The 27390-nt window shown below is 47.2% G+C and overlaps 1 protein-coding gene across 3 annotated transcripts in view; it reads left to right on the top strand.

The window, feature by feature from the left end:
* The window catches only part of kazna (kazrin, periplakin interacting protein a), a 141641-nt gene that overhangs the window by 87622 nt on the left and 26629 nt on the right, over positions 1 to 27390 (top strand). For 2 of the 3 annotated variants that reach the window (XM_076042385.1, XM_076042386.1), the window contains one exon: positions 3328 to 3435. In XM_076042385.1, coding sequence (XP_075898500.1) covers positions 3328 to 3435 — 108 coding nt within the window. Of the gene's footprint in view, positions 1 to 3327; positions 3436 to 12654; positions 12885 to 27390 lie in introns of those variants that run through there. The other variant, XM_076042387.1, reaches the window with a different exon arrangement.

Here is a 27390-nt window from a genome sequence, read left to right as displayed (position 1 = left end):
CATTACCAGAAGCAGGACTTCACTTTGCCCAGATGGTCATTGATTCAGAAGCGCATGCACGCTGACCCGGAGAAAGTTTTGGGAACCGCCATTACCTGCCTGATGGCACAATTTAGATGAGGAAAGACTGCGGCTGCTGCTGCTTATTGTGGACCGAAAAAAGCAAGAAACACACAAGGTGGCAAGGCTGCGGCTGTCATAACTGACTGCAGCCTTGATGTAATAACTTGACTTTCTGGCAGAGACACAGTCCTGACAGTCCTCCCATCTGGAGGCTGCTTCCCTCTGTTTGAATAGCAAAGGGGGGTGGATCTCCATTTTAAAGGGAGCGGTGGGAGGGGGAGGGGAGGGTAAGTGCTCATTCATTTTAGCTCAAGTCCGTTCTTTTCACAGCTCAAGCTCTGGCTTGAAGCTCAGGTTCACCTGCGACGGGCCGTCACAGCTCAAAACTGACATGAGAAACACGTGAGAACTCTCGCATCATAATGTATTATTTAGTACATATGTTATATTCAATAAGTCATGGAACAAAATATACGATATTGTTTACTTCGTTATACTGTACTATTTCACTATTATTATCATTACTACTCACTAACTATTATTCGTATCATATTATTATTATTTTACAGATGTTATTACTATGACTGTTGTTTTTTTTATTATGATATATTATTATGGAATTGTTTCAATTTGTGCATTCCATTGTTTGCAACTTATTACCCAATACCCAATACGTTATATTGTATTGGGTAGAAGGGTGGAGTTAGGGCAACTGGACTTGTTCTTGTTCTGATGTTTCACCTCTCATCCAAAAGGCTTCTTCAGTCACTTTCTTTATTCCTCATAATGCACAACCACGCCTGCTTCTGCCACACCAACATTTCACTGCCATGCAGCATCACATGCAACAGATAAACTCCCTGAACCTTAAAGCTTGAACTTTAAATTTTGTATATTCCATTTACGTTCTAGTTGGCGGCTGGCGTTCTGTTGCTGAATCCCACGTAATAATAAGAACTCTTTCCCTCCGTCCCCATCTGGCAGCTGCCACAGTTCGCTTTGCAATTATTCCATCAAACTACAGTGGCTGGAGGCAAAGCGAGAAGTGTTGCGCTGCGAGACTCTGCAGCCGACTTGATGGCTATAATTTCAAGGCCCGTGACGACCGGTTGGACAAGTGTGACAGCTGATCGCGCCATGGTTACCGAACGCACGCACCCAGATGGCGAGTCTTAGCTCGTGCCGCCGCAGCACAGCTAACGATTCTGTCCTGGAGTAGCACAGATCACAACTGTAACTTTAAAGTGAACGTCTTCGTTGAGTGGGTTCAGCCATTTTACACAGCAGAATCAGGCCTCCTGCCTTGTGTGGAAAAAGTGGGATTTGATTTGGATATGAGCGATGTGTCTCTGGTCTGAACAGACACAGTGGATTTTCCCTGGTGTCTGTTTGTCATTAAAAATACGGAAAATCTCTGTGGAAGCACCAATTAAATAAGACCTTACGTCTCTCTATGTATAAAGAACACACTTGCTCATACGCATCCATCACCAAATCCAGCCGCAGGCGTGGCGGCATCTGCATCGCACCTGCAGCTGCTTGTGGGGCCTAAATTTCATCGGTGCTCGTGTGCTGCTTCAGGTGTGAGCAAAGATTAAGCTGGTGTAAATGCACATATCAGATTTAGGTCACATCTAATTGTAGGAGTAGGTGTAAGTAAGTAGAATGAATAAAAAATGATTTGATGTGCTCAAAGACCTGCAGTGTACAAACAGTCGGAGCTGCAGCAGCATCTCAGTATGCAGACGGAGGTCTGGCCTCTGAGCGGATGAGCGGGGGAGGACAGAGAGGTGAAGGGTGAGGAATGTCAACTTTGTGTGTTGCCAAAGCAGAATCTTAAATCTGATTTCTTTTCTTTTTTTTCTCTCTTTGTCCATCCAGATCCTTTTCTTCAAGGATTACACATAAAAAAAAAAACACACACACACTTTAGCAGTGTTTTCTAACAGTGATTCACTGCAATAGTCACACAGACTGATGGACAAAAACGACATGTAGACAGACAAACATGCACTTCCTGGCCACTTTGTAGCTACATTGAAGAACCGCTTGTTGGGATAAATAGCCAGTCGGCCAGTCAAATGGCAGCAACTGGGTGCATTCAGGCTTGTGGACGTGGACTAGATGACCTGCTGAAGTGCAAACTGTGCGTCATAATGGAGAAGAAAGGGGATTTCAGTGACTCTCAATGTGTTGAACATGGCTGCTGGTGAGAGGCGGGCTGCTCCTCCGACTCGGTGTTTCTCAAACTGCTGCTTCACTGGGACGCTGATGACATCATCACCACCACTCACGAGAATGGGTTGAAGACCATTATCATATTTAGTACAGTTAATTCACAACATCTTAGTCACTGAAAGGCATCTACCCAGATCCTGTAGTTACAATGAGAACCCTGGGCTCTGTTTGCAGCACAGTGTGTGGTAGCAAATAGACTAGTCCATCAGATAAATGTGTAAATGAACAAACAAAACATGAGTAAGGTGCAAAGGTCAAGAGACTCTGCTCTTCAGCATCTCTGATGTCATCTCTTCTCTATCGCTGGATGGATGTGTTCTGTAGCAATCAGTGAAGGAAGGTGACCCTTTGTGATGTCACATAGGGACACTATTTCCCCCCCACCAGCAGTTCACGCAGCCTGAGCCTGGTGAGAGAGAGACCAAAAAAAAAAAAAAAGAAGAAAACCATATTTTTGAAACCACTGAACTTCACCGGGGATGGAATTAAACTTTGCCCATTAAAATGCTAATGTTTATACGCAGCCGCTGCATTTTGCGCGTGCCTTTAAACTTGTGTGCTTAAACTCGCGCAGCTCCACCGCAGCGCCGCGCTCCCCGGGGGTCTCTCGCCATGCTGATGAATGGTGAGCGTTGTGCGCTGCTTGTACAGTGTGAGGAGAGAAAGTTCAGTATGGGAGCCTTGAGAGGGATGCCGGGTTTGGGGGCATTAATCATTTTCTTTGCGGCGAATGTCTTTATGCGCTCACTGCACGGAGGAAAAGTAACGCTGATGCGGATTCCGGTTTGCGTTTCGATGTTTCGCGCATTTTGGCCGCTTGCTGTGTCCGTCGCGTTGCCCGCCGCAGCCCGAAGCTTATTCCCCAAACATCACCCGCGCATTAAACCCTCCGTGGAGCTAAAACTGAATCAATACATGCCGTATATATGAAATTACAGGTCATTTCCACTGTAAATTATTATTGATCTCAGGAGGTCAGCCCCAGTCTGCTGAGTTCACCTGGTTCCTCTGTGCTTCCTCCTGCAGATCCCTCCACCCATGCCAGGCAGAAGCAGCCGAGCACCGAGCTCTGCTACAAGACCGAGATCAGCAGTCTGATGGACTTCAACTCTCCAGATGCTTCCCTGGACAAAGGTGAGGTGTCGTTGGACTGGATCCAGTGGGGCGCCAATTACGAGTGTTACAATGTTGGCTGCTTCAAATGCGTAAACCAGCGCTGTGCAATGTTGCGCTCAAGTATTGATACGTTAACCACCAGTGCCCTTGAGTACAAGGCACACACTGCGTCTGTGAAGGAGGAATTAGCACTTGACCTCTCCTGGAGGACGTCAGTGCATTTTTACACTGGATTTTTCCAGCTGTGAAGGTGCCAGACAGAGCCCCAGTTGGGCTTTTTGTTCCAACGTGTGGTTGCCACTGACAACTAAAATTGTGTCATTAGAATTTAAAAGACCTCATTCTTCATTTTTTTTGGTGTTCCTATTTAGGTGTGCGATCAGAATGCAAATCGGTGGTACTGCACATGCCTAGCATAAATGATAAGCAAGATCGCGGCTGAGTGTGCTTAAGGTGAGTTAGCTCATGGAAATGTTGCTGATCTCAGTTTTCTGGGCTTCTCCACTTCAGTCACAGTCTGATCCTGTAACGTCCTTCCAAGCAAAGGGGTGAAATCTTTTGGATCATTCCACTATCCACTAGATATTTTACAGGGGTGCAAAAAACAAGAAAAAACAAAAAACAGAGCAGTGAATGTGCCTCGCCAAGTGGAAACGGTTTCAGTGCGACTCCTTCCATCCCCTCACCCCGCGGTTAAAACCGTCCTCTCTGCTCTCCGAGTACAATCAGGCTGCCTAATGATCTGTGTTTACGTTCAGCCGCTGCTCAGCCCCTAAACTTTAAACATATTTATTTACTCTCAGACTCTCATCCGAGTGTTTGCCATCGCTGTCGTCGGCTCCTCAGACAAACACACCCGCACCTCGTCACCTTCTTGGCTTCTCGTAACACGACTTCCTGTCGAAGGGCTGAAGTCCTGTGACGCCGAGGCAGCACCACTGCCAGCCAATCTCATGGATTGTGTTAATTCTCCCTGTATGAATGTCTGCTGTCGCCCGGCGAGCCCTCAGGGGGCCCTGATTCCATTTAGCAGCTTTCTCTTAAGGGCCTATTTAGCTGCCAGCTTTTTCTTTCCTCTCGTGTTAGCACCTGTCATTGCAGCAGTGATAATGAGAGCGTTCGCTAATCACCGTGGGGAAGAAAACCTCTCAGACTTTTCTGGTTACTATAGGGATTTTAGAGGTTGTTTTTTTTTTCTTTTTAGTTTGTGAAAATCTGGTAAAGTGTGTGGCAAAAAGCGACACAGAGGAGATTTAATTTAGATTTCTTCCTCGTGTCGTTTGCATTATTTCATATTTGCATTTTTTGATGAGGTTCGCGATATGGTTTATTTTTTTGAAGTTTTAAGTTTTTAATGACTAGTTTTTACTTAACATGAATATGCAGGTGTCCCCTGCCTTCGCCCTATGACAGCTGGGATTGGCTCCAGCAGACCCCCGTGACCCTGAGCTCGGGACTAAGCGGGTATGGAAAATGAATGAATGAATGAATGAATATCTAAAACAAGTTGAGAATGTTGATTAAGTTGGCAAAAACATGTAAAAAAAAACTTATTATTTATTCACGTTTAAAAAATATTTAATCCATGGTACCGTTTTAGACATTTAAGTCCACTTGTGAGGCAGAGGCCATATTGCGTCACCACATTACTACTGCCATCCAGGAGGTGGATCTCAGGGTTTCAGGCTTTTTGTGTGCATCACAGCTGATATAAACAAAGATGTGCAACCAAGTGGGATTCCAGGAATTGGGAGTTGCATGCCCTCATCTGTACTTTGAAGCATATTTGCTCCTCCTTCCCCTGGTGCTGTTCAGACCTTTATTCAATGAGTGATTGTAGTGGGGTGATGACAGGGTGGACAACTGCTGCTGCAGGCGTTTGTGTCACAAAAAGGAAATACGTGGAAAGATTTAGTCACAGCTCGGCTAATTCTCCTTCTTTTCACTGGTCACCTGAACGCCACTCAAAGACAGCCTGATGCTCACCTCCACGCCACCGCACGCTTCATCACAGGGTGAACACGCCGCTGACGGCTCCACCTTTCACAAAGTCTCATCGCAGTCCCGCACTAGCGCGGCGTTATCCTGCAGACAGCCGCCGCCTCTTGCCGTGATGTCACCGGCTAGGCAGAATTAATAGAGAGTCAGCCACAAATGGGTCAAAGAGAAACATCCAGGAGGGAGGAGGGAAAAAAAGTAGGCCTGGGGAGCGTGTGAGGAGGAGGAGGAGGAGGAGGAGGAGGAGGAGGAGCAGGAGGAGGAGGAGGAGGAGGACAAGGTGAAACAGACGGCCAGGACGTCTTGTTTCCTGAACAGATATTCAGATTAATGGGAGGAGACGTCACTTGCTCGCAGCGCGGTGGCGAGGGAGGAACAGAAGAGAACTGCATCACGTGGCTACGGCCATGAAAGAATAAATGGATAAATAAAAAAAATAAAAAACAGCTACCCAGCAACACGCTTCTGCACAGATATTTTCATTTGGAGCCGCATTTGGTCTCATGTCGTGGACTTGCAGATGGGCATTTGTAGTTGCATAATAGGCCAAAAACAACATGTTTTTTGGTGCAGACAGCAGAAGAGGGAGTGCTGCCTGATTAATTATTGCGAAAAGAAGGAGAGAAAAAAACTGTAGAGCTCCAAAAAAAAAAAACCCACAGCTGAATTAGCCGTCTGTTTGCGACCTTCCACATGTTTGCAAAGACAAAAAAAAAATCACACAGTAGCTGCATTTCCATTACGTTTTTTACCAAAATAAAAGTGATTGTTCTAAAATTTCGACAAAGTACAACTGTGACTTGCAGGTGATTCCATTGAATGGCGCATAAGCCGTCATTCTCGTAAAATCTCGTCTCGCAAGATTTACGAGAATTATGTTTGCGTTTGTTTGTTTTTCGTTTGCTGTCAAGAATGGCTGTTATATTTTTCTTTTTGATTACTCGTAAAAAAAAATATTCAGTCTCTTCCTCTGTCCAAACACAACGTGCCATTTTTCCTTGAAGTGAACTGGTCTTGTGACCCCGAACGTCACGTCCGGGGACGCGCAAAATGCCAAAGAGTTTCCATTACACTTTTGCGATATACCTCAATATCGATACATCCGTTACCAGTTTTTCATTGCGATATTTAGGTTTTGCGCAATTCTAGGGGTAATGGAAACGCCGCTAGTGTGGTGCTGTGGATTTTCCTCCCTTCACTGCCGTGTTTCAGACACTTTTTTGCAAATTCCGCGCAATGCTGCGCCTTTAAAAATGTATTCCTGCTGCAACCTTCCGGAACGGAGCGCTTTTTTCCCCTCACCCTTGCATTTTTTACATTAGCCTTTTTATTAAAGGTCGCGGCGGGTTCGAGACTGACGGAGTGAGCGGAATAACTTATGTCACATTTTAAACTTGTTCATTAGATGGGGGCTCCTCTCGTGGTATTCAAAGGTCAGCAAGATGAATACTCACATTTCAAGACTTTACTTTGGCAACCATGAAAGTGTGTCTGTGTCTGCCCTTTGTGTGTCTGTCTCTCCCAGTTTAATTGAAGAGGCAGCCAGCGCATCAATGTAATATATGAATCATCCGCCAGTATAGATTATTAAAGCCACCTGCTTCAGCCTTCATCCGGCTCCATTTGGCAACGCGAGTGATGCATGCAAACTCGTAACCACGCACTATTTTTTTACTTAGCTTTATTCCAGCGCCAGTTGCCAGGCAGTGTGTGTGCGCACGTCACATCTAGCCTGCGCGCAGCTAAATGTGGGGTGACGAGCGCAATTGCTGCCGTTGGAAATCGGCAGGTCTCCCAGCGTCCGAAAAACTGTTGTTGTAAGCACATCACTCCCTCCGGAGGAAATGGAGCAGAAACTGTAAATGTGCAATTCAGGCGGCTCGGAAACCTTCAATCTGCCGGTAATAGTGCGGCACTCTGTCGCAACTTGTGTATCTATGTGTGTGTGTGTGTGTGTGGGGGGGGGGGGTCACCCAGGAAGCTCAGAAAAAGAAGACCTTTGTATCGACTTTAAGTGAGGTCCGTTCAAGTGCACAGGGGACAAAGCATCCAAGCTGAGACAACATGAAGCTGAACTGGCTCCAGTTCTGTTCTGAGCCGTGATTAGTGATTCGGGGACTCACCCACAGCAGCCGGCCACCATAACACAACCGGCTGAATTCCGTAAACTCTGCGTTTCTCCAGTCAAAACAAGCCCTGTTGCACCTCCTGATGCTGGTGGTGCCTCAGCAGCTGTAGTTTGTGCTGCCACATCACAGAAGAAGAGCATCTCACAGAAGGACCACACACACACACACACACACACACACACACACACACACACACACACACACACACACACACACACAGACGTCTGGTAAAAGCTATAGGTTTTAACATTGTGTTCTGTGAAGGATGAACGTGCAATGGGCTTGATATGTGTGTGCGTGTTTGTGTGTGTGTGTGTGTGTGTATGTATATATGTATACACACACATTCATATATTGTATATACACATATACATATACATATCATTGGTTGATGCTGGCTTCCTGCCTCCCAACCACAAGTGAAGTAATTATATTGGATTCACTGGACCCGGATCTCCCACTGCACCTTTTTCCTTTTTAAACCAACACACATCAGCACTTAGCAGTGTGAGGTCAGGGCCCCTTTGAGGAAATGTAGAAATATATATCCAACCGTCCATTTTCAATACCCACTTCAACTTGTACTTAGGGTTGCGGGGATCTGCTGGAGCCGAGCGCAGCTGTCAGAGGGTGAAATAAATGTATATAGGTAAAAGAATAATAATAACAACCCAAGCTCAGTAAATCGGTTCATCTTCATTCCAGCCTTTGTCTGTGGCCATCAGGGCAGAAATTGGAGCCCTGAGGAGATCACACGTGGCTCTTTTCCGCTGTTCTATTCTAGTCGCACGGCTCCTGTTCTCTCCACCTTCTCCTCCTCCCTCCTCCTCCTCTGACCCTTCATTCATCGTGTGAGTGTTGCGGCTGGGGGAGAAAAAAAAAAAACGCTCCAGATTTTCCCACCTGAACAGCCTCACCTCATTAGGTTTCTGGATGTGGAACCACGCGAAGGTGCTGCGAGCGGCGCTTGTTCCATTTTCAAATTCCACCTTTGCGGCTCGACGGCGGGTGAACGGCCAACCGCTTCAACGGTCGGTGATTGTAATACCTTCCGCCACGGCGCTGCTGCTGTCGGGCAGACAACTGGCAGAGGAGGCGGTGGGCGCCGGCAAAGCAGATTTTGCACCTGTGACTGGCGGACCCCTGGAGATGAAGAGAAGAGCCAAAAACTTAGAGAGGATGACGAGAGCCAATCTGGTGCTGCAAATTGGAGTAAAGCAGATTGTCGTTTCCTTTCCTTTTTGCTTGGAAATGCTGACAGGTAGACACACAGGAAGAGACGATGAAATAGCTGTCAAAACCAAAGTAGATCAGCACCATAGGGTTGCAAACTCACAGGTGTTATTTTACACCCAAGACTGGTTGACAGTTTAACGCCGGCCCACACTCCACTTTGAGTACCTTTCCTGAGGCATGTCAAATATTTACGTATATACACACACGTGTGTGTGTGTGTGTGTGTGTGTGTGTGTGTGTGTGTGTATGCATGTATATATATATATATATATATATATGAGGTGTGTATGAGGTGCTGGCAGTGACAGACATTTTAATGTAGATTTTTTTCAGGCTTGCTGTTACTAATGTAAACTGACTCCTACAATGCACCACGTTCACATCATCACCAACGCTGAGGCACAACTGATTCCTTGCTAACCTACTAATGCATCAGTAGGAATCTACAAATCTAATATTTCGACCAAAATGTCATCAACATCTTGTCGGGCAAAGTTTGCACAGTGAGATCGTAATGCTGTTTGCTTGTCAGACGTGTTGTCGTCAGCGTGTCATACACGTTGCAACGTGTGTGACACACGTCTCAGGCGTATTTCGTACTTTTACATGACAAGCTGTTTTAGTAAACAAACTCTCCCTAGGTCTGTTCAGTTTCGGTTAGCAACAAAAGGTTACTGTGGACATAGGAAGTGGTAATGGGTGTGTCCCATAAATCTTCACACAGGGAACATTTATAATGTGTTTAAACCCCCAAAGGTCGAATTACCAGTCAATGTGTCTGCAGTCTTGCCAGTGATCCCGCCGCGACTGCACAGAACCACAGCTGATGATCTTGCAGTTCCTGAAAACTTCTCAGTTTTTTCTCTTTATTTAATTTCTTTTTTTTTTTTTATGGCATGTATATTTGTGTCGTCAGCTTGTTTCGTCTGCAGACTCACAACCGAGTCCTTTCGAGCGAAACGGACCAATGGAAATGCGTCCATTACGTTAATTTTAATTTCCAACAATTCCAACAACAATGTTGTAATCAGCTCAGCCGTGCTGTGTTTCCAGCACGACGCCGGTGCCTGTGAACTGGCCGCCACTGACCCTGTCATTGGTGCTCAGCGCACCGCCCACATGGTGGTAATGCACTCTGCCATGGTAATCAGATCTGTATTACAGCGAGTGCTTTGGCCTCAGTGATGTGGCCAAATGTGTAACACAGAGAGTGAGTGCTAGCAGGCTGCTGTTACCTCTACTTCTTTTGTGTGTGTGTGTGTGTGTGTGTGTGTGTGTGTGTGTGTGTGTGTGTGTGTGTGTGTGTGTGTGTGTGTGTGTGTGTGTGTGTGTGTGTGTGTGTGTGAGAGAGCGAGAGAGCGGCCATTTGTCCTTTGTGTTCTGTGTTCTTCACAGCTTGCTGGCAATTTTTTCTTCTTCTCTTCTCTCTCACTTGTTCGCGCTCCGTGATTTGTGAGTCCGCCGCTACTATGGATTTGTTTCGAGATCTTTTCCAGCGCCGCCAAAACGACCGCCAGTGATGTGACGGCTACGAGTGGATCACAGGAAAAAGAAAGGAAAAAAAAAAAAGGAAACGCTCTCCTTCCATCAGCCGCCAGCTTCACCTTCTTGTGACGGCACTCAGCTTGATTTTATGGCTAATCTCTCTCACCGTTCGTCTCTGTCGTTTCCATCTCACCTTTGCGATCAAAGTCTGACGTCTTCTTGGCAGTGCAAGTATTTCCCGTCCTCTGAGAGAGAGAGAGAGAGTGCGAGAGAGAGAGTGCGAGAGATCGGCCGCGACTATTGATTTATTTATTCAGAGGTTGCAGTGTCAGCTCGTCACCTCCAGGCGTCCCGGCGTCCTCAAGTGTGTGTCAGCGGGAGCTCATTTCCTCGAGTGCTCCCGATGGAGAAATCTGATGCCGCCTTCTTATTGTGGTGTAAATAAGCGGCGCAGGCCAAGTGCATTCTTTTAATTAGGAAACCCGACAGGCCTGCTGATTAACACTTTGTCTTCATAAGAGTCGGGCCAGGGGCGAATACGCCGCCGAGTCACCTGACACCTGCACTCACGCTCTAACAGGTTTCAAGCAAGAAAAGCGTAATAAAACCTTGTCGCAGGTCTCACAAGAGGCCGTTCAAGAAATGAGTGTTTTCTCGTTTTTTTTAGGCCGCAACCTCCTTTTTCATGACCTTCTTTGTGCTTCACACCCTTTTTTTTTGTCAGAGAGCCCAAAATGGTAAAGAAATTAAAAAAAAAAAAGAAAATAGTCCACTGGCTTCACCTCATTGGAATGAGCATCATGCACACCTGCTTTAATAGTCTCGCAATGGAACCCGCCAACAACAGATCACTTTCCCTGCACTCCAGCTTAGACTTCTAACCCTCCCATGATTTATTCTTATCATCTTTCCAGGATGAAAAGTAGAGGAGCGGCAGAGTCAAATCTTATCTCACTCAGGCCTCTCAGTTGCACTTTTGGAGAAGAAAGCCGTTGGAATTCTTCATTATTCAGCCTTGGTAATGGGGAAATATGAGGCCCTCTGAAGCCAGCGAGTGGATTCTGGTTGCTCATAAGCTTTGTCCCTGCTGTCTGAATCCTTGAGGGGTCGTCACAAAGCGAAATCAATATGTTGGCGCGGGCGCACACACGTTTCAGACACAAAGACTTGCATTGTCATTAAAAAAAAACAAAAAAATGAGTGAGTGTTGAGGAAAGAGTAAAACCAATGTTCCCTAAAGAACCAGAAGCTATTCCCAGTGTTCAGGTTCCGTCCTGAGTCCTGCAAGGACTTGCCAGAAGATGAGATGAGTTTCTTGATTTGCGGTAGTGAATAATTATCAGATGTCACGCTGTGGGGAATGGTCCGGAAGTTATGAGGCGCTGCCCACTGACTTTGAGGCAAAAGGCAGCGCATCTCGCCGACCTCTTCTGCAGTGTCTGTTCTCTGCTCGAGTCACATGTTGATATTTGACACTTTAATTAAATGGCCACACTGTCATCCCTCCCTCTCAGGCCCGCTCTGCATTTTTCCCTGGTCGCGGCTAATTTGCGGCGGTGCCACCGAGCCTTGTAATTAGCCACCGCTCGCAACTTAATTATTGTCCATGAATTAACTGACACCGCCAGAGTGTTTCTTTTTAATAAAGTGACATTTCACGTTCGGCAGCCACCATCACAGAAACGGTACGAATGACCACAAAAGTTTGACAAGGGCTTCTGGGGGGTAATTGGGTCTCATAAAGAAGAAGAAGAGGAAGAAGAAGAAGAAAGAGAAAACAATGTCAGGGGTGTGGCCAGAAAAACAGGGAGCGGCCTTGGTTCTCTGTGTGAGATCACAAAGGGCTGATTTCTAGAACTGAGTGCAGTGGCAGGAGTAGCTGAGTCCCTGCAGAGTTGACTGACGAGAGATCATCACATCATCAGCCAGTGAGTTCAGCCCTGCATAACATGAGGTCCTTTGAACACACTGTTCCCACCTCTCTCTCTCTCTCTCTCTCTCTCTCTCTCCCTCTCTCTCTCTCACTTCCCCTCCCAAGGCTCTTGTCGTTTCAGCAGCGCTCACAGCTCTCCTGACACCGTGTCTCAAAGGTTTCAGGTTGCTAAGAGCCTCTGGCAAGTCAACAGCTGGCGGACGTGCTCCTGCGCTGCCTGCCGGTGTTAAACTACACACACACACACACACACACACACACACACACACACACACTGAGACTCACCTGCCCGTGAGCTCACACCCGCGCTGAGCTCCTCCCATCGTCTCTACGAGTGTGTTTGAGTTGTGTGGGAAAATTCTAGTGACAGCCACAGTGGGCTCCTCCCCCCTCCACCCTACTGAGTAAACCATTAGTGGGGGGTTGGGAGGGGGAGGGGCTGACTTGGCCGTCGTACTTTTGAACCGGCGGGACTCAGTCTGAGCAGGTACACTGAGCAGGGACAGCAGCAGGCACAGCAGCAGCAGCAGCAGAACACTGGATGTATTTCCTGTTGCCACCTGCTCCAGACGAGGGACGTTGGACTTTGCCTCCACCGCACACCAGACGGACCCTGGAAGCCCCTGAAAGTCTCCCCTCTGGGGAGGGAGAGGGGATGAAGTCAGACGGGGAGCAAGGAAAGACCGGTGAGTGTGCGGGCGAGCGAGCGAGGAGCTGTGTCACATGACACAGTGACAGAAAGGCTTTGCCAGTCTCTTCAGCCCCGGCGCCGTTCATCACCCGATGACCGGGCCGAGTGTCTGAACAAGCTGAAGACCCCGGTGGAGGCGGCGCCACCTGCCTGCCGTTTACACTCGAGGAGCGGCTTGTGTGGACACACTGTGTGTGTGTGTGTGTGTCACCTGTGATGTTGAGTCACATAGGCAACTCGGCTGACTCCTCACTGAGCCGTTGGGAGACTTTAACCTGCCCTGACCTCCTAGCGGGAGCCGTCGCCACTTGTTTGTGAACGTTGGTCTGAGCGGAGCGCCATAGTTGTTCACATGACGCTCAACGCAGCAAATTCTGAATGAGAAAAAAACTGCTTCTCGGCGGTTGGAGCCGGTAACCAGATCCCGTCATGGGGGGGGGGATTTGTCCAGTTTGTGTGTAAATAGTAAAGTTTGTATGGTCTTGTTGGCTCCTGTTTCTGCTGTAAACACTGTGAGAACAGCCCTCTGCTGTTTAGCCTCCAAATACCCGCATTTTTCTTTTTTTTATCTTCATCGCGGTCGTTCACCTGACCCCCAACCGTGACCCAAAGATAGCCTCCAAAAGTTCACACGGACATATGGAGATAGAAAAAAAACAAACAAAACAAACTACACACAAGAGTGTGGCGTCAAACTGGTTGAGTCAAGTGTTGTTTTTCGGAATCTGTTTGCTGAGTCCGTACAAGCTGAGCCACGAGGCGCGGCTGAGACTCAATTAGCGCTCCCAGAGCAAAACAAACACCTGGCGGCGACGGCTGTCGTCCCCAAACACTGACATCATCAGGTGTGGCTGGCTGCTCACCGTAAGTCGCGCTTGGTTTCCTGCCCCTCAGCTGTTCTTACATCAGACGCTCGCCGAGCCGGCGCTTCGCAGTGTTCGTCACGCGGGCACCTTTTTTTGTTTCGTTTAGCGGCACATTATCTTGAGGGATACATCTCCATGGTGAGCCGCTGGAATTTTATTTTGCTGCCTTGGAGAACCAGCACCACCTTGACTCACATTAGGCCTCTCAGTTTTCACTCAGAGGGGAAGCGTGACTTTTCAGATGAGTGGCTGTGAGGCAGGAGCTGCATACAGCTTCAGCTGACCGGCGTGTCACCGTCCGACTGTTCTGTCTGTCATTCTTTTGCCACTGGCCGCCGTGTCAGTGGAGGTTCTAGCGTTTGCTGGTGTTTCGCAGTGAGGAAGGAGGTATTTTGCGGACAACCAACAAAAAACACGGACCATACAAAAGTGTTCAGATCTCACAGCAAGATGAAAGGGAACGCAACTTCAGATAACGAAGAACAAAGTCAGGTCGCGGTACAAGAGGTGCAGGTCATGCTATCTGTGTGCACCCATGTAAGTGAAGCAGGAGGCAACCATGGTTGTGGCAGTGTATGCTGGCTCAGCTTGACAGCCCTGTTAGAAGAGCAGCTGAGTTTGTTGCCTTCTCTGACCAATGGCACCAATTACTTCTCCATTGGATACAAGCCGTGGGGGTGGGGGGGGTTGGTGTTTCTTAGGCATCATGAGCCACTCTGAGTCACCGGCACAGGAAGTGTAATGGGCCGCACGTGCACGGTTTCCCCCTGCTTAAAATGAGCTGATCGAGTTAATGTTTGAAGACTTCCTATGAGTCTGACCGTTTCCACCTCAGTGTAGAAACTAAATGTAGTCTAAAGAAATATCTCAGATTTTTTTTTTCTCTCCTCCTTCCTTGCTTTGCACCATTGCCGGTCAAATCACCCCCCTGTTGCTTTCAGTTCCGGAACATTTCCTGCCCTTCCCGGGCTTATCAAATATCCATGTATGGATGATGAATCCTGCCTTTCTTAATTGAGACGCCAGCTCGGATCGGCCAGCCTTCTCGTCTGATGGACTGGAGTTGTCAGCAGGTAGCGCAAAAACCTGGAAACAAATGCAAGTGCGTCGCTATGAGCTGCATGTATCATTCTTAGCCCAAACTTCTCAGGAAGCGAGAGGATTTTTTTCAGATTTTTTTTTTTTTTTCCCCCCCAGTAGCTCAGCAATCTAATTTGTCTGCCAAATCATTAGTGTCATCCTGTCCGGTCTCCTTTTTCTGAGGCCTCATCATTTTTGGCAGCGGATGCATGTTTGTTGTTGACGGTTGATTTGTAGGAGTGCATGGTGCTGCTGTCGGGAGCACAGACACACACACACTTACTGTGTGTGTGTCCGTGTGTGTCTGTGATTGTTGTGAACCTGCCCAAGGTTTGATGGAATATCCATGGCGATGCTGTTGTCCGCCTTTCCATTTGGCCCCAGCTATAAATAACTGCACAGCCGTTCGCCTTCGGCACAAAAGGTCAATTCGGTACGATGCTCACGCACACACATGCACGCAGACACATGCAAAGGCATGAGTGTGAACACCTGTCTGAGGTAATTTGTTTGACCAATGTCATAAAAAAAACAATCACTTGATTATAAAAACGGAGACAGTTCCTGCTTAGGCTTCCTGCTCCTTTACAAGAAGACTTTTTTAAAACTGTACCTTTAGGGGGGAAAAACAACAACCGCAAATTATTAAAATGGAAGAAATTATTCCGGTGGTGATATGAGACAAAACATATAAGAAAATGCTGTTGCATGACCCATATTCTTTACCACTTTGCTTTTTTTTCCATCCATATGTTTCAGCATTCGTGTTGAAATGGGCAAATATGAAAATTGTCACCTTGTGATATCACAAAGGGAGCTGTTTCCTCACTGTTAACTCTCCCTGGTCATTGGGAATGTCCCCAGGCAGGTGAAGGTGAAACAACCTCATGTTTTTGTCCCCTTCCAGAAATGCAGAAGGTCTAATGTTTGTTGCAGAAGCCCATAAACAGAGGGTTGAATATGCAGCCGGATAAGAGGTCCATACAGTCTGATACAGTCTGGCAGATGCCGTGACATATTAGTGCTGAAAGAATAACAGGTTCTCTCCCAAATTAAAATACCAGCACCAGCCTATTAACATTCCCTGCATTGTTTGGCTCAAGCAGGCCACAACAAAACCTCAGACAGTAGCTGCTGCGATTGATTAGCGCACCTGCTCACACAGCAATATGCACCTAAGTAGTTGGCCTGCACAGAACGGGGTGGCGGTGGTGGTCGTGCTGATGGTGGTAGGGAGTGCAATTTGTGCAGTTATCGCAGTGCTGGCTGTGTGTATCATCCTCCATAGTCTGTCACCTGGAAGGCTGATAAGAGAAAAACACCGGAACAAGGAGATGGTTCCATTCGTTTCAGTGAAACCGCGTGGCTAATTTAATCAACACTCGAAAAAACGAAACAATCCGAAAAGCTGCCCAGCATATCAGTGCATCTGCAGCACAAGAGCGACCCTGCAATCACATAAAATGTGTGTTTTACGCCGTGTCCCCCATCACCACCACCACCGTTTTTTAACACAAGCGACAGGAAACAGAATTTCCCACATTGTGCTTTTGACAGATTACTTCCAATCCTTTGGCACAAAAACAAACGGGTGTGCAAGAGAGGGTTCTATATGTTATTCCAGCCCAAAAAAAAGATTTTTTTTTTTTTTTTTTTTTAAAGCTGTCAAGAAAATCTTGACTAATTGAAGCGAAACGTGACAATTCTCCACCGTGATTATGTAAATATATGCACAGCATTTGCACACCGGAGCTTTCAGGCCAGTGGCAGTCTAGCACAGCCTTGCAGCCTGTGGCGGCTTGCGACTGATAGGCATCCACAGACCCTGCCAGAGGGTTTCCAGCTGGATCTCGGGTGGAATGCGGCCGAGATCATCGCGTATCTTCCCCTCTGATCACTTTTCCTCTGCACACTCTGGGCCTCTGTTCTAAGCCCAGCATCGCAAGTTCAGCCCCTATTACTCCAAGGACCTGAAGCATGAAATAGGCTTTGCCGGCATGCGGATGTCAGATTGTGTGATGGCATAAAGCCGGCGGCGGCTGGCTTGATGGGCGCCGGGCCGACTGGAGGCCAGCGACTGGTCCAGTGAGTGACGCCGATGCTCGGCTGCAGTTGCTGTGAATCAGCAGCGACGGTTCAGTTTGAATGTGTTCGAGGGTGTTCTTTGTACCGTTCAGTGGGGGAGGGTAACCTAAGGTGTAATGACGCTGTAAGGGTTTCATCAATGCGTAAAACATCTCTGTCATTTCCTCCTGGTTTTCTGGTCGTTCACCAGCCAGTCAGAGTCGTTTTAGGCATGTGGAAAACAGGAAGTGACAACGTGTCTGTCTCACTCGGGATTGTTATAAAGTGATAAAAAAAAAACGAATTCCCTGGAAAAGTTTCCCGTGTTCACCGTCGCTACCTGATGCGCCTGAGAGATAAACAGAACTGTTTCGGGGAAATGCTCCAGCTGAGAGAAGCCAGTGTTTTCACCTTTCATTCACGCTGTTGTCATGCTGCCGTTGCTGCTATTGCTAATCGCTAGTAATATTGTTAATTTAGTACAAATAAGCAGAAGAAGTGATGTGTACCAGAAGATATAATTGGCAAGCTATCCAGACTTTAAATGGATTTTTCATTTGGAAAGTTAAGATAAGAAAGAAAGGGAAAAAAAAGTTTGAATTTTGCATTTGCTGCAACTACGGTCCAAGAAATTATAATCGTTACTCATCCAGTGATATAGATCTGATTGGATGGGTTTGGTCCTGTTAGACCCACTCTTACCTGACTCAGAAACTTGAACTGATCCAATATCCACATCTCACCCTGGAGCCCCTCCAAAGAACTGCCTGGCGATATTATTGCTTCCTTCACTTTTTAAAAGGAGCAATTCAACTTTTCCCGACATATTTCAAACCGTCACTGGCGGCACCTGTCGCTTTCAAATGGGCACGTGTGACCGCTCGCATGCTTCCACCCCGCCGTGGTCGTGTGAGCGCGTAGGTCGATCCTGCAGCTCCCAGAGTAATTACGGGTGCGAGCGCCGAGGGAGGGAGCTGCTTGCCTTCTCAGCGGCCGACTCATCAATAAACAGCCCTCCGTCCTGCCGTGTGTTATCCTAAATAGCAATCTCTCTTCGTCACTGCCTGCACTAATACAGCCCATTGTGCCCTGATTCCTATAATGGAGTGGCCCCAAGGCTAGTTTTCATCAGGTGTGACCCTGTCGCTTCCCCAGTGGCAGGCTGCGCACGTGCGCGCGCACGCTGCGAGCCGCCATCATCAGTCAGGGACGAGGCGTCGCCGCCGTCCCGAAGCCCCTGATGAATTTCCCATCAATGGCTCATAAAGATGGAAGCGTGTGTTTGTGTGTGTAGGGGCGGGGAGACACACACACACGCACACACACACACACACACACACACACACACACGCACGCAGGCGACTGTTATTAATGGCTGCGTTGCATCAGTCAAGTTGAGAGGCTCCATGAATGATGTTTTGTGAGGACGCCCTCGGTGACGCGCGCAGGATCTGATGTGGAAGGGCAGCCATGTTTCACCAGGATCAGCGGGCCGACCTGACGCATTTCACCGTCTGGCGCTTTTTCAGCGCCTCTTTCACATCAGACGCCGTCTCCTCCCCTCCGGCTTCAACCAGGTGGAGGAATCAAGAGGAGCTCCGCAACAGGGCTCCTTGATTCATCATCTCCATTCTAGTTGATAGTCAGGGTTCTCCTCATTGTTCACTTCAGAGAGAGACCATATCAGAATGTTTCTCTTTTTTTTTCCCAATACTTCATATTTATTTGTTAATTATTCTTTGGGGTTTCCTCTTTAATTGCGTCTCGGGTTTTGCTTTCGCCAGGTTTGCGGTGGAGGATGTAAATAAAATTCAAAATGTCAACCCTGCATGACCTCGCTGCAGGTTACCTTTAAGCCAACCTGTCAAAAAACGAATATGCTAATGCTGTTGTGTTCCGTTGAAAAGAGGGTCCAGATGGAGGATCCCCAGCGGGCAGGTCGAAGGAAACAAAAAGCAAGTTTTAATCACACGCTGCTTCCTGTCCGCCAGCAGGCACTCAATAAAAGCTACACCAGAGAGAGAGAGAGAGAGAGAGAGAGGGAGAGAGAGAGAGAGAGAGAGAGAGGGAGGGAGAGAGAGAGAGAGAGAGAGAGAGAGAGAGAGAGAGAGAGAGAGAGAGAGAGAGAGAGAGAGAGAACTGAAAATCAAACAGGCGCAACACAGCCAGGGGACTCAAGAGACTGGAGTGACAAACACTGGTGATTTGACATCTTGACATCGGTGACCTTCCTCCCCAGACAGAACACTGTCTAAATCCTGTGGATTTATCTTGTTTCTCCATTTTAGTGTGTAAAGAGCCGGTAGAAGATGCCAATGAGATTGGTCACTGCAAGCTTTTGACATTCTTTGTAGCTGTTTTGCTCAAGTTCCTCCCGTGGAATTCACTGAAATTCTGCAAGTTTGATAAACTTGGAATTTTAAAGTAGAAATGTTTATGACTCTGCTGCATGCAAAGATAATCTGCGATGCAGAGAACTAAATATTTAAGGATGAGCAGTGGGGGGGAAACTAGGAAAAACTGACTGCCAGAATAAATAAATAAATAAAACACCCCATGATCTTGTAAATACTGTAAATATGTTGGCAAGTATTCATTTAGACTCGGCCTTTGTAGTTTCAGCTAGGAAAAGTTTTTTTTTTTTCTCTCTTTTTTTTTTTTTTCATTGCACGGATTTCTCCGCGATGTAAAGGTCATCTCAACGGCTGCCGTTCCCTCACCTGCCTGGAAAGGGCAAAATGAATCGATGTGATGGATCAGTATTTCTAATTAAACAGGACCGGGGGGGGGGATGAATCATTCCTGGAATTCCCACGGAGGCTTCCTCTGCGTTTCCCTCTCGGTCTTCCAACGCTGAAGTCTGCGGGTGGAGAGCGAGAGAGAGAGAGAGAGAGAGAGAGAGAGAGAGAGAGAACAAAGCCGAACACAAACCCAGCGGTGAACTTGACGTGCTTCACGAGATGGAACTGTGGCTGCCTTTAGCAGCAGATCCTCCGGCATGGCAGCAGCGCGGGCTAATTCTGACGGATTTGCTGGAGTCCAGTTTGTAATTGCCGGCTTGGCTGCCCGTCTCTTCTGCCACTAAAGCAACAGGAAGCGCTGAGAGTCCAAACACCAGCTGATCCTCGTGACCCCCCCCCCCCCCCCCCGACTGCACATCGGTCATCAACACGAGCCCGCTCGCCATTCAAACACCGCAGCCAACGCTTCTGTCCCCGCCGCTTCAACGACGACAGCGTTTTTACTTTCATTTTTTGTTTTGTTTTTTTCCTTGAAGGAATTAAGCGGCTGGTGCCTCGTGTTTACACAGAGGTCTTTGAGGGGTTAAGCCTTTAGCCCTGTGTGGCATCTGTGAAGGAGGATTTCTCTTTTTTTTTTCTTTTTTTTTTTCATGCCGACTGTAATCATTGCAGCCGGGCGGCCGTCCAGTTGCCGAGACCAAAACAAACAAGAGGATGTGCGCCGTTGCCTCCCATCACGAAAGCACTTACTGCTCACATTCCTGACCCCCGACTTATCATCCAGCCCCACGTTTTTAATTAAAAACCACTCTCGCTTCGGGTTGCTCTCTTTTTTTTCCTCTCTCCTCCTTCCTTGCTTTGCAACCTCCTGCACGGTGGCTCTGCAGCCTTTGCAGCCTTCATCCTTTAGTTACGATGCAATTGATCACGTCGCCTCCGCTCCCCACGTCCACGATGGCGCTTTATCTGTTGCTTTTACATGCGGGTCTCCGGAGAGGTTCCCCCTCCATTATTTATACGTTGTTAAGCAGTCTCCATACGTTAAGCGCTGCCATTACGGGCGTAAGTGGAGAGGCTGCCGGCCGTTATCGGCTCCGTCACGCTGGGCCGATCTGCGTGTTCTCCCTCTGCCAGCTGCCTCCATCACTCTGATGTGTGATGAAACAGTCGGAGGCGCTAAGTGATTTTGTCTCCAAAATTAAAAACCCCGCAACGCAGCGCCGCTCGCTCTCCCTCGCTGTCCTGCTGCTCGCTCGGAAAACAGATACACCGAGCAAGAGAGAGGAAAAAAGACCCCCCCCCCCCCCCCCCTCCTGTGGACTACGGTGACATTCCTTATCAACTCTTACCCCACGCGGTTCCACACTGTGAGCTGCCTTGTGGCGTCCGGGCCGCGATAGCGTGCTGGAGTCCACATGTTGAAGTGGAGGCAAAGAGGGAAGACAAGAGAATAGAGAGTGGAGTGTTGCTGTGACAAAAACAAAAAATATTTTTTTCCGGAATGTGAATTTTGAAATGATCCCGGCCTGCTGATGGAAACATTTCACCAACAACCTGGATGTATCACACATATTCAACTGGGAATAACCTGTGATAAATGTGGGCAAAGGGCAGCCTGCCTCAAAACTGAACTGCAAGGTGATTTTTTTTTGATTATTTTTGACATTTGTTCATCAACATCATCAACCTGTGGCTTGTTGCAACGGCCCCCGACCTTTCAAGTGGCCAGTGGACAAAAGCACTTGTTGCTGTTTATTGCTTGACCTTTAATGGGCGACTGGTTGCAGCTCTGATCTCAGCGGCGGCATCCTGTGTCTGTCACAGCTGTTTCCTGCCTGAGGCTCTGAACTCTGTCACCTCGGAGAAAGCTGATTAGACCTGCAGCCACAGAAGAACCGGCCGATTGGGGCTTCAGACCGGAGCCTTTCAGCTTTGATCTGCAAGAATCTCTGAGCAATGGATGCACATCTCTCCGTGGCGGTGGAGTCACGTGACCGCCCGTCGCTAGGCCGCGCTTTAATCCCCGTGGTGGCGAGAGTCGCACACTGTCCCTTAAAAACAAAGAGGGAGGAAAACGGTCACATATTTGCAGAGGTGTGAACCAGTTTTTATGCGAACGCTCGCCTGGATTTTTTTTAAATGCTTTTTTTTTATATATATAATTTTCACTGTGAAACACTGATTATTCAGATTTGCTGTCGTGGGAAAAAAATAATAATGTTTTGCTCACAGCTAAATCTGCAAAGGATTCTCAAACAGCAGCCCCTTTGTAGTCAGTTTCAGCTCAACGTTTTACTCCTGCCGTCGTTGTTGTTCCTGGTTTGTTGTTTGTTTTTTTTGCAATTTTTTTTTCACCAACCTATGTCTCATCCCCTGCGCGTGACAACAGACGTGCCCTCAGCTTCACCAGTGTCAAAAGCCAGGACTGAGGTCAAGGTGCGACTGTTGGAATTGCGTAACCACGTGGTTTTTCCTCTCGATTCACAAGTGCGAGTCACAAAGTGTGACAGCTCACTCTGCTTTCATCTTTTATTGCTTCTCTCGTAAACATCCATCACCATTTACAGACTGTTTGCCTTTGCCATTTAACTTTGAACAAACTCCGTGATGCAGATCCTTGATATATTGCGACCCATTTCCCCAGATCGTACGTCACAGTTAACGGGAAGGAGAAACATTCCAACTGGGAAGAAATCAAGAAATCTGCTAACAATGTAAAACTGTTGAAACGGCTCTGACTGCTCGCACACGACATTTCAGGCGCTTTCTAAAGGACACTCGTGGCCGGCGAGCAGAAATGAGGCTGTCGCAGAATAAAACTGTGTTTTTCTCCGTCACACTGCATGGAGCAGGTGGCGCTGGAGGCCGAACCGACAGCAGGGGAGGAGGGGGGCGGGGGGGCGTGTGAACAACATGCTGGCGTACAATTTGTGACGGTTTTGCGCCGCCGCGAGCAAAGACCCCGCACTGTCGTCGAACTCTGACGTGCGCTCTCACGGTACCACACGCGCACACACGCACACACGCACACGTTCTGTTTGTCACCCCTTTATTTGGTTGCGGGGTCGGAAGACGTGGCTGTTGCAGCTACAGGCTGGCTGGAGCCGCAGTGGGTGCGTAAACAGCAGCCTTGGCTCGGGTGTGTCGTATTTGACTTGGCGTGTTTGGAAACTTTTTTTTGCTGTTGTTGTTGTTGTTGTTGCAGCTGATGAACTTAATCGCGCTGCCGTGGCCTCAGGGGTTGTTGCTGCAGTGAGAAACACACACAAGTACGTTGCAAATGCGCTTTGTAACGTTGATTCTTTTTTTTTCTTGTTGTGTTTTTTTTTTGTTTGTTTGTTTTTTTTTGCATTGGTCAGATGTTTTACAATAAACGGAGACGAGCGAACAAATTTTGTGTAACTGCTGATGGCTAACAGCCAACTGGGGTTTGTGTGATGAACTGAAAGAGGAGAAGGGATGTGTAAAAAAAAAAAATGGAACAACTAAACTGAGAGACAGTGTAATTGAGTGTAATTACTAATCGGCACATTGTAAACTAACTGGCTCCGTATCGAATATTGTTTATTCCACTTACCAATACTAAATATGCATTCCCATGGGACGTTCCACTATATCGGCCAGATAGTTCAGTGACGCTGACTTAAAACCTTTCAGTCATCACATTAAACTCGCAATTTTCATCAGTCCAATATCAACGACAGACGAGTCATCAAACACCATCGCCATCTCTGGGATCTTTTGTGGCTGTTTCTCAGCTGCGAGAGTCCCTGCCGACGTGAAAACACGGAGCGCCGCGTCACGGCTCCCACACTCAACATGCATTGCGAGAGAGGATGTTTTTGGTCAGTGCACGCTTTAGTGCCTGCACCCATTTATTTTTCAGACTGGCTGTGCAGCCACTCGCTCTCAGATGTGGATGTCGGGTCCTTGATCTTGGTTGCACGTGTGCACTGGCTGAGCAGCCCGAGCGGGTCGCCAGCGCAGGAGATGTTGAGAGCGGGTGGCTCCGGCAGAATGAGCCGCACATCCCGGAGGCCTGCGGGGGGGGGGGGAGCGGCAGAGATTCCACTTATCTACGTGCCAAGCTGGAGCCGACGTTGAAAAATAGCGAGCCCGCCGTTCCCCCGCACCCGCATCCCCGCACCCTCCCCCCTCCACCCACCTCCCACCTCCCACCACCTCCACCTCTTATCTGGAGTGCTGCAACGCTGTGCCCGTCTGCGCCAAGACCGGGAAGACAATAGCTTATCTGTTCCCACTTCGCAAAAACTCTAATAACTGCAGCGGTGGCGGAGGCACACTCCCTGAAGTCAATCTGCCGCTCCCTATCTTAGATGTCGAGGGTGCTTTCGGAATAGTGAAGTAATTCTATTGTTCCAAAGTGTTTTCCCGCCGTGCCACCGCGAATAATTCACCCACTGAGTGTTTTCTCCATGTTTCATACTGCATGAGCAGCGACTGGTTGGTAGCTCTCCCCACACGATAAAGAGTTCTGGCTCGCTAATTAGTCGGTGACTTATCTTATCGACTTATCTTATAAACAGCTGCGTGAAAGCTGCGTTCAAAAAGCTAACTCGCGGAGTTTAACGTGAGCTAGCATGCTCACACCACTACGTCACCTCTGCCTGGTGTTGTCAACTTTCATTCAGAAAAATAAAGGACACCTCCTGCAGTGCGCTCAGGGCCATGACCTTCACAGGCCAGTGGCTCGCCAGTAGTGATAGAGCATAACTTAAAATATGCTTTCAAAAAAAGTATGTGGTTCACATAGTTTGAACTGCTTTGTTACCAACAGACATCAGAAATAATCTGAATGTTTAAATTGTCTTGGAATCTTTTAATTGAACATGTGGATGGATGGCTTTTACAAAGGAAATAAAGAAAGAGAGAAAATGCAAATAATTAGCACAACTCAGCACAGTGATGCTCCTTGTGCCACCACACACGACTTCATGTCAGTATTTTGAAGTCCTTTGTGTGTCCTGTTTCTTCCTGAAAGGAAAAACCCTAAAATTCTCGATTCAAATTTAAAGGTAAAACATCCCTCCTTCTCGTTGCCGCATCCACCTCCCTTGAATATCTCTCTTCCATGAACATTCATCAGTTCAACACAGTGTTCCTTTTCTTTACAGCTCTTTTTTCACTGTGTTCCTTCCTTTTCCAGGTGTACTTCCTCTCAATTGTTGTAGCACAGAAAAATACAAGCTATACAGTCTGCTTTGTAAGCGTTTTCTCTCACAGCATGAGGCCAAGCATTTGAATCTTGCCTGTACTTCTGCATCCGCATTCGCTTCACAGGCGGGGGGGGGGGGGGGTGTCGGGAAGAGCATTTTCGTTTGTTGCTATAAAGAACAAGTGATTCTGATTCATAGCCTACTCTAGCGCAGCCAGTACACAGTTGTTGTGAATGGGTTGCGCAATGGTATTTCCTTCAGCTGCATAGAGTAAGGTTTTGAACGCAAACTCTATGGAAACGACGTGAGTTTGAATCAAAAAAATAAATCTACTCATAACTCAGCAACACGGGACAATTCTGTTTTTTTGAGGGAAGGCTGGCATCTCTGCTTGTGCCACATGGCCAACGTGCTATTAAATCAGTGTGAGAAGTGAAGTGTTGATCAATAGTGCACTGCACTCTTACGCACGTCCATGTAAACGTACTTTGCGCTAGCGTTTAGTTGCTAAGTGTGCAATGCGGAACACAGCGGTAGCTCGTTAGCTTACGTTAGCATCACTGGACGCCTTCTGGAATGAGCTCTGTGCTGTTTTTGTTGTTGGCTGTTGTGCGTCACATTATCAGCTTTCTGACGGACGACAATGTCGTGTCGCGTTCACATGTAAACGTGTGGATTCTCACTGCACTGACATAACGACGGCGACTCAGTTTTCAGTTTCGCACTGGAAGCTTATGAAACGTTTGTGCTAGCCCCATGTAGCAGAGTGACTAAGCGCTATTCCCATCGGCCTTACAGTACCTGTGAACTGTGGACAGTAAACAACTGCCCCCGGCCGCCATTAATCTGTCACCTCGTTGGCTCGGCTCCCTGCTGTGACACGCAGCGGGCGGCACAGTTTCATGAACTTTGTGCTCTCTTTGTTTTCTTTTATCCCAGTCATTAAAACTGAGCAAGGGAGGGCATGACGGCGATCAAATCAAAACGTCGTTCGGCCTTATTGACCCGCACCTGCCGATTTTTATTAGCAAAAGTCGGAAGATGCAAAGCCTTGGTTATCATAGGCTAAAATTATGTAACACAACAGCGACGGAGCAGCGCATGAACCTGAACTGATAGCCAGCGTTTAAAGGCAACATCGCACTTATGACTCCCATTATGTTGCCTTAAATCGACTTTTGCCAACGTAATGAAAGCAGGACTGTGATCATAGAATCTGAAATGCCAACGAACTGTGTCTTTCATGCAGTGCTTCAGACTGGCCGGCTCGCCAGTGAGGACGGTGCTGCCCGAGTTCCTCTCTAAAATGTGCTTCCATTATGGGGTCCATTAAGCATACCTCTGTTTAATGACACCCACCTGCCCCTCGCAGCCGCCGCCGCCGCCACCACCAACGCCGCCGCTGCCGCTTTTCCTCTCAGCCCTTCCTCCTAATAACCTGTTTTACATTTCATTTTTTGCCTTATTTAGTGGGCAGCCCCATTTCGCTCGGCCACTCACATTTAGTCAGCGCATGCAAATTAAGCAGCCGAAAGCCCCGGGAAGCTGCTGCACGTCACACAGGCTGCGAGCTGCTCTAAAAATATGCAGCTCTATAGAAAGTATTTGAAGAAGAAGAAGAAGAAGAAGAAGAAGATTTTTACAATCACATTTACTTACAAAATACAGGCTAAAAACTTATGCAACTTTCCTAACATAAATAAATGATTAAAACAAAGAATTAAATGAACTAAAAAAATAAAATAATGAACAACAACACAAAATCAAAAACCAAACCAAAAGAGACAACCCATTCAAAACAAAACGAAAATAAAAATAAAATATTAAATAAATAAATACATAAATAGACAAATAAAAATAAAAATAAAAACACACACAAAAAAAACACAAATCAAAAGCCAAAAAATAGAAAACATTCAATCTTTTAGTGCATCAGAAAAAAAAAACTTATTGTTTAAAATAGCACACAAAGTATTCTTGTGGCACCAGATTTTTTGGAAAGCGTCAAGGTCTTTCACCATTTTAAAAAAAGAAAACTCTAGGTGGATTCGGGAACACAGGTTGCGGCGCCACACCATTGTTGCATCATCGCTACCGAGACATTCTATTTTATTTTTCCTTGAGATGTAAATTGCCATTTTCGCTTCTCCAATAATAAAATTTAAAAGTTGCCACATTTCTTTGTTTTTTTTTGCTGAAGAAGAAGAAGATTTGATTTGATTTGATTTGATTTGATTTTTACAATCACATTGAAGAAGAAGAAGAAATCTGTGAGGCACAGTCATCCATGTGACAGGCAGTGCGACGCTGCATGCAACCAGTCCTCCATTATGGTGCTGAAGCAGTTTGCGGAGTCGAGCTGTCTGCCGTCTTTGAGTAACGTATCAATCACAAGTGTGGGTGCAGAAAGATGGGAGTATATATCAACAGAAAAAATGAAGTATCAAAATGAGCTGCCAACTGACAAAATGGCACCAGAGAATTGAAAACATCAGCCAATGTGCGCTGTGAAAAGAATACATGTGACACGTAGGCACAGGAAGCAGTGCAATGGGAAAAGTTGCGTTTGAGTG

The sequence above is a fragment of the Nelusetta ayraudi genome, unplaced genomic scaffold (genome assembly GCF_046127955.1).
Source record: "Nelusetta ayraudi isolate G7.1 ecotype Tasmania unplaced genomic scaffold, CSIRO-AGI_Nayr_v1 ptg000070l, whole genome shotgun sequence".
In the NCBI taxonomy this organism is placed as follows: domain Eukaryota; kingdom Metazoa; phylum Chordata; class Actinopteri; order Tetraodontiformes; family Monacanthidae; genus Nelusetta; species Nelusetta ayraudi.
This window is presented reverse-complemented; position numbering and strand designations above follow the sequence as displayed.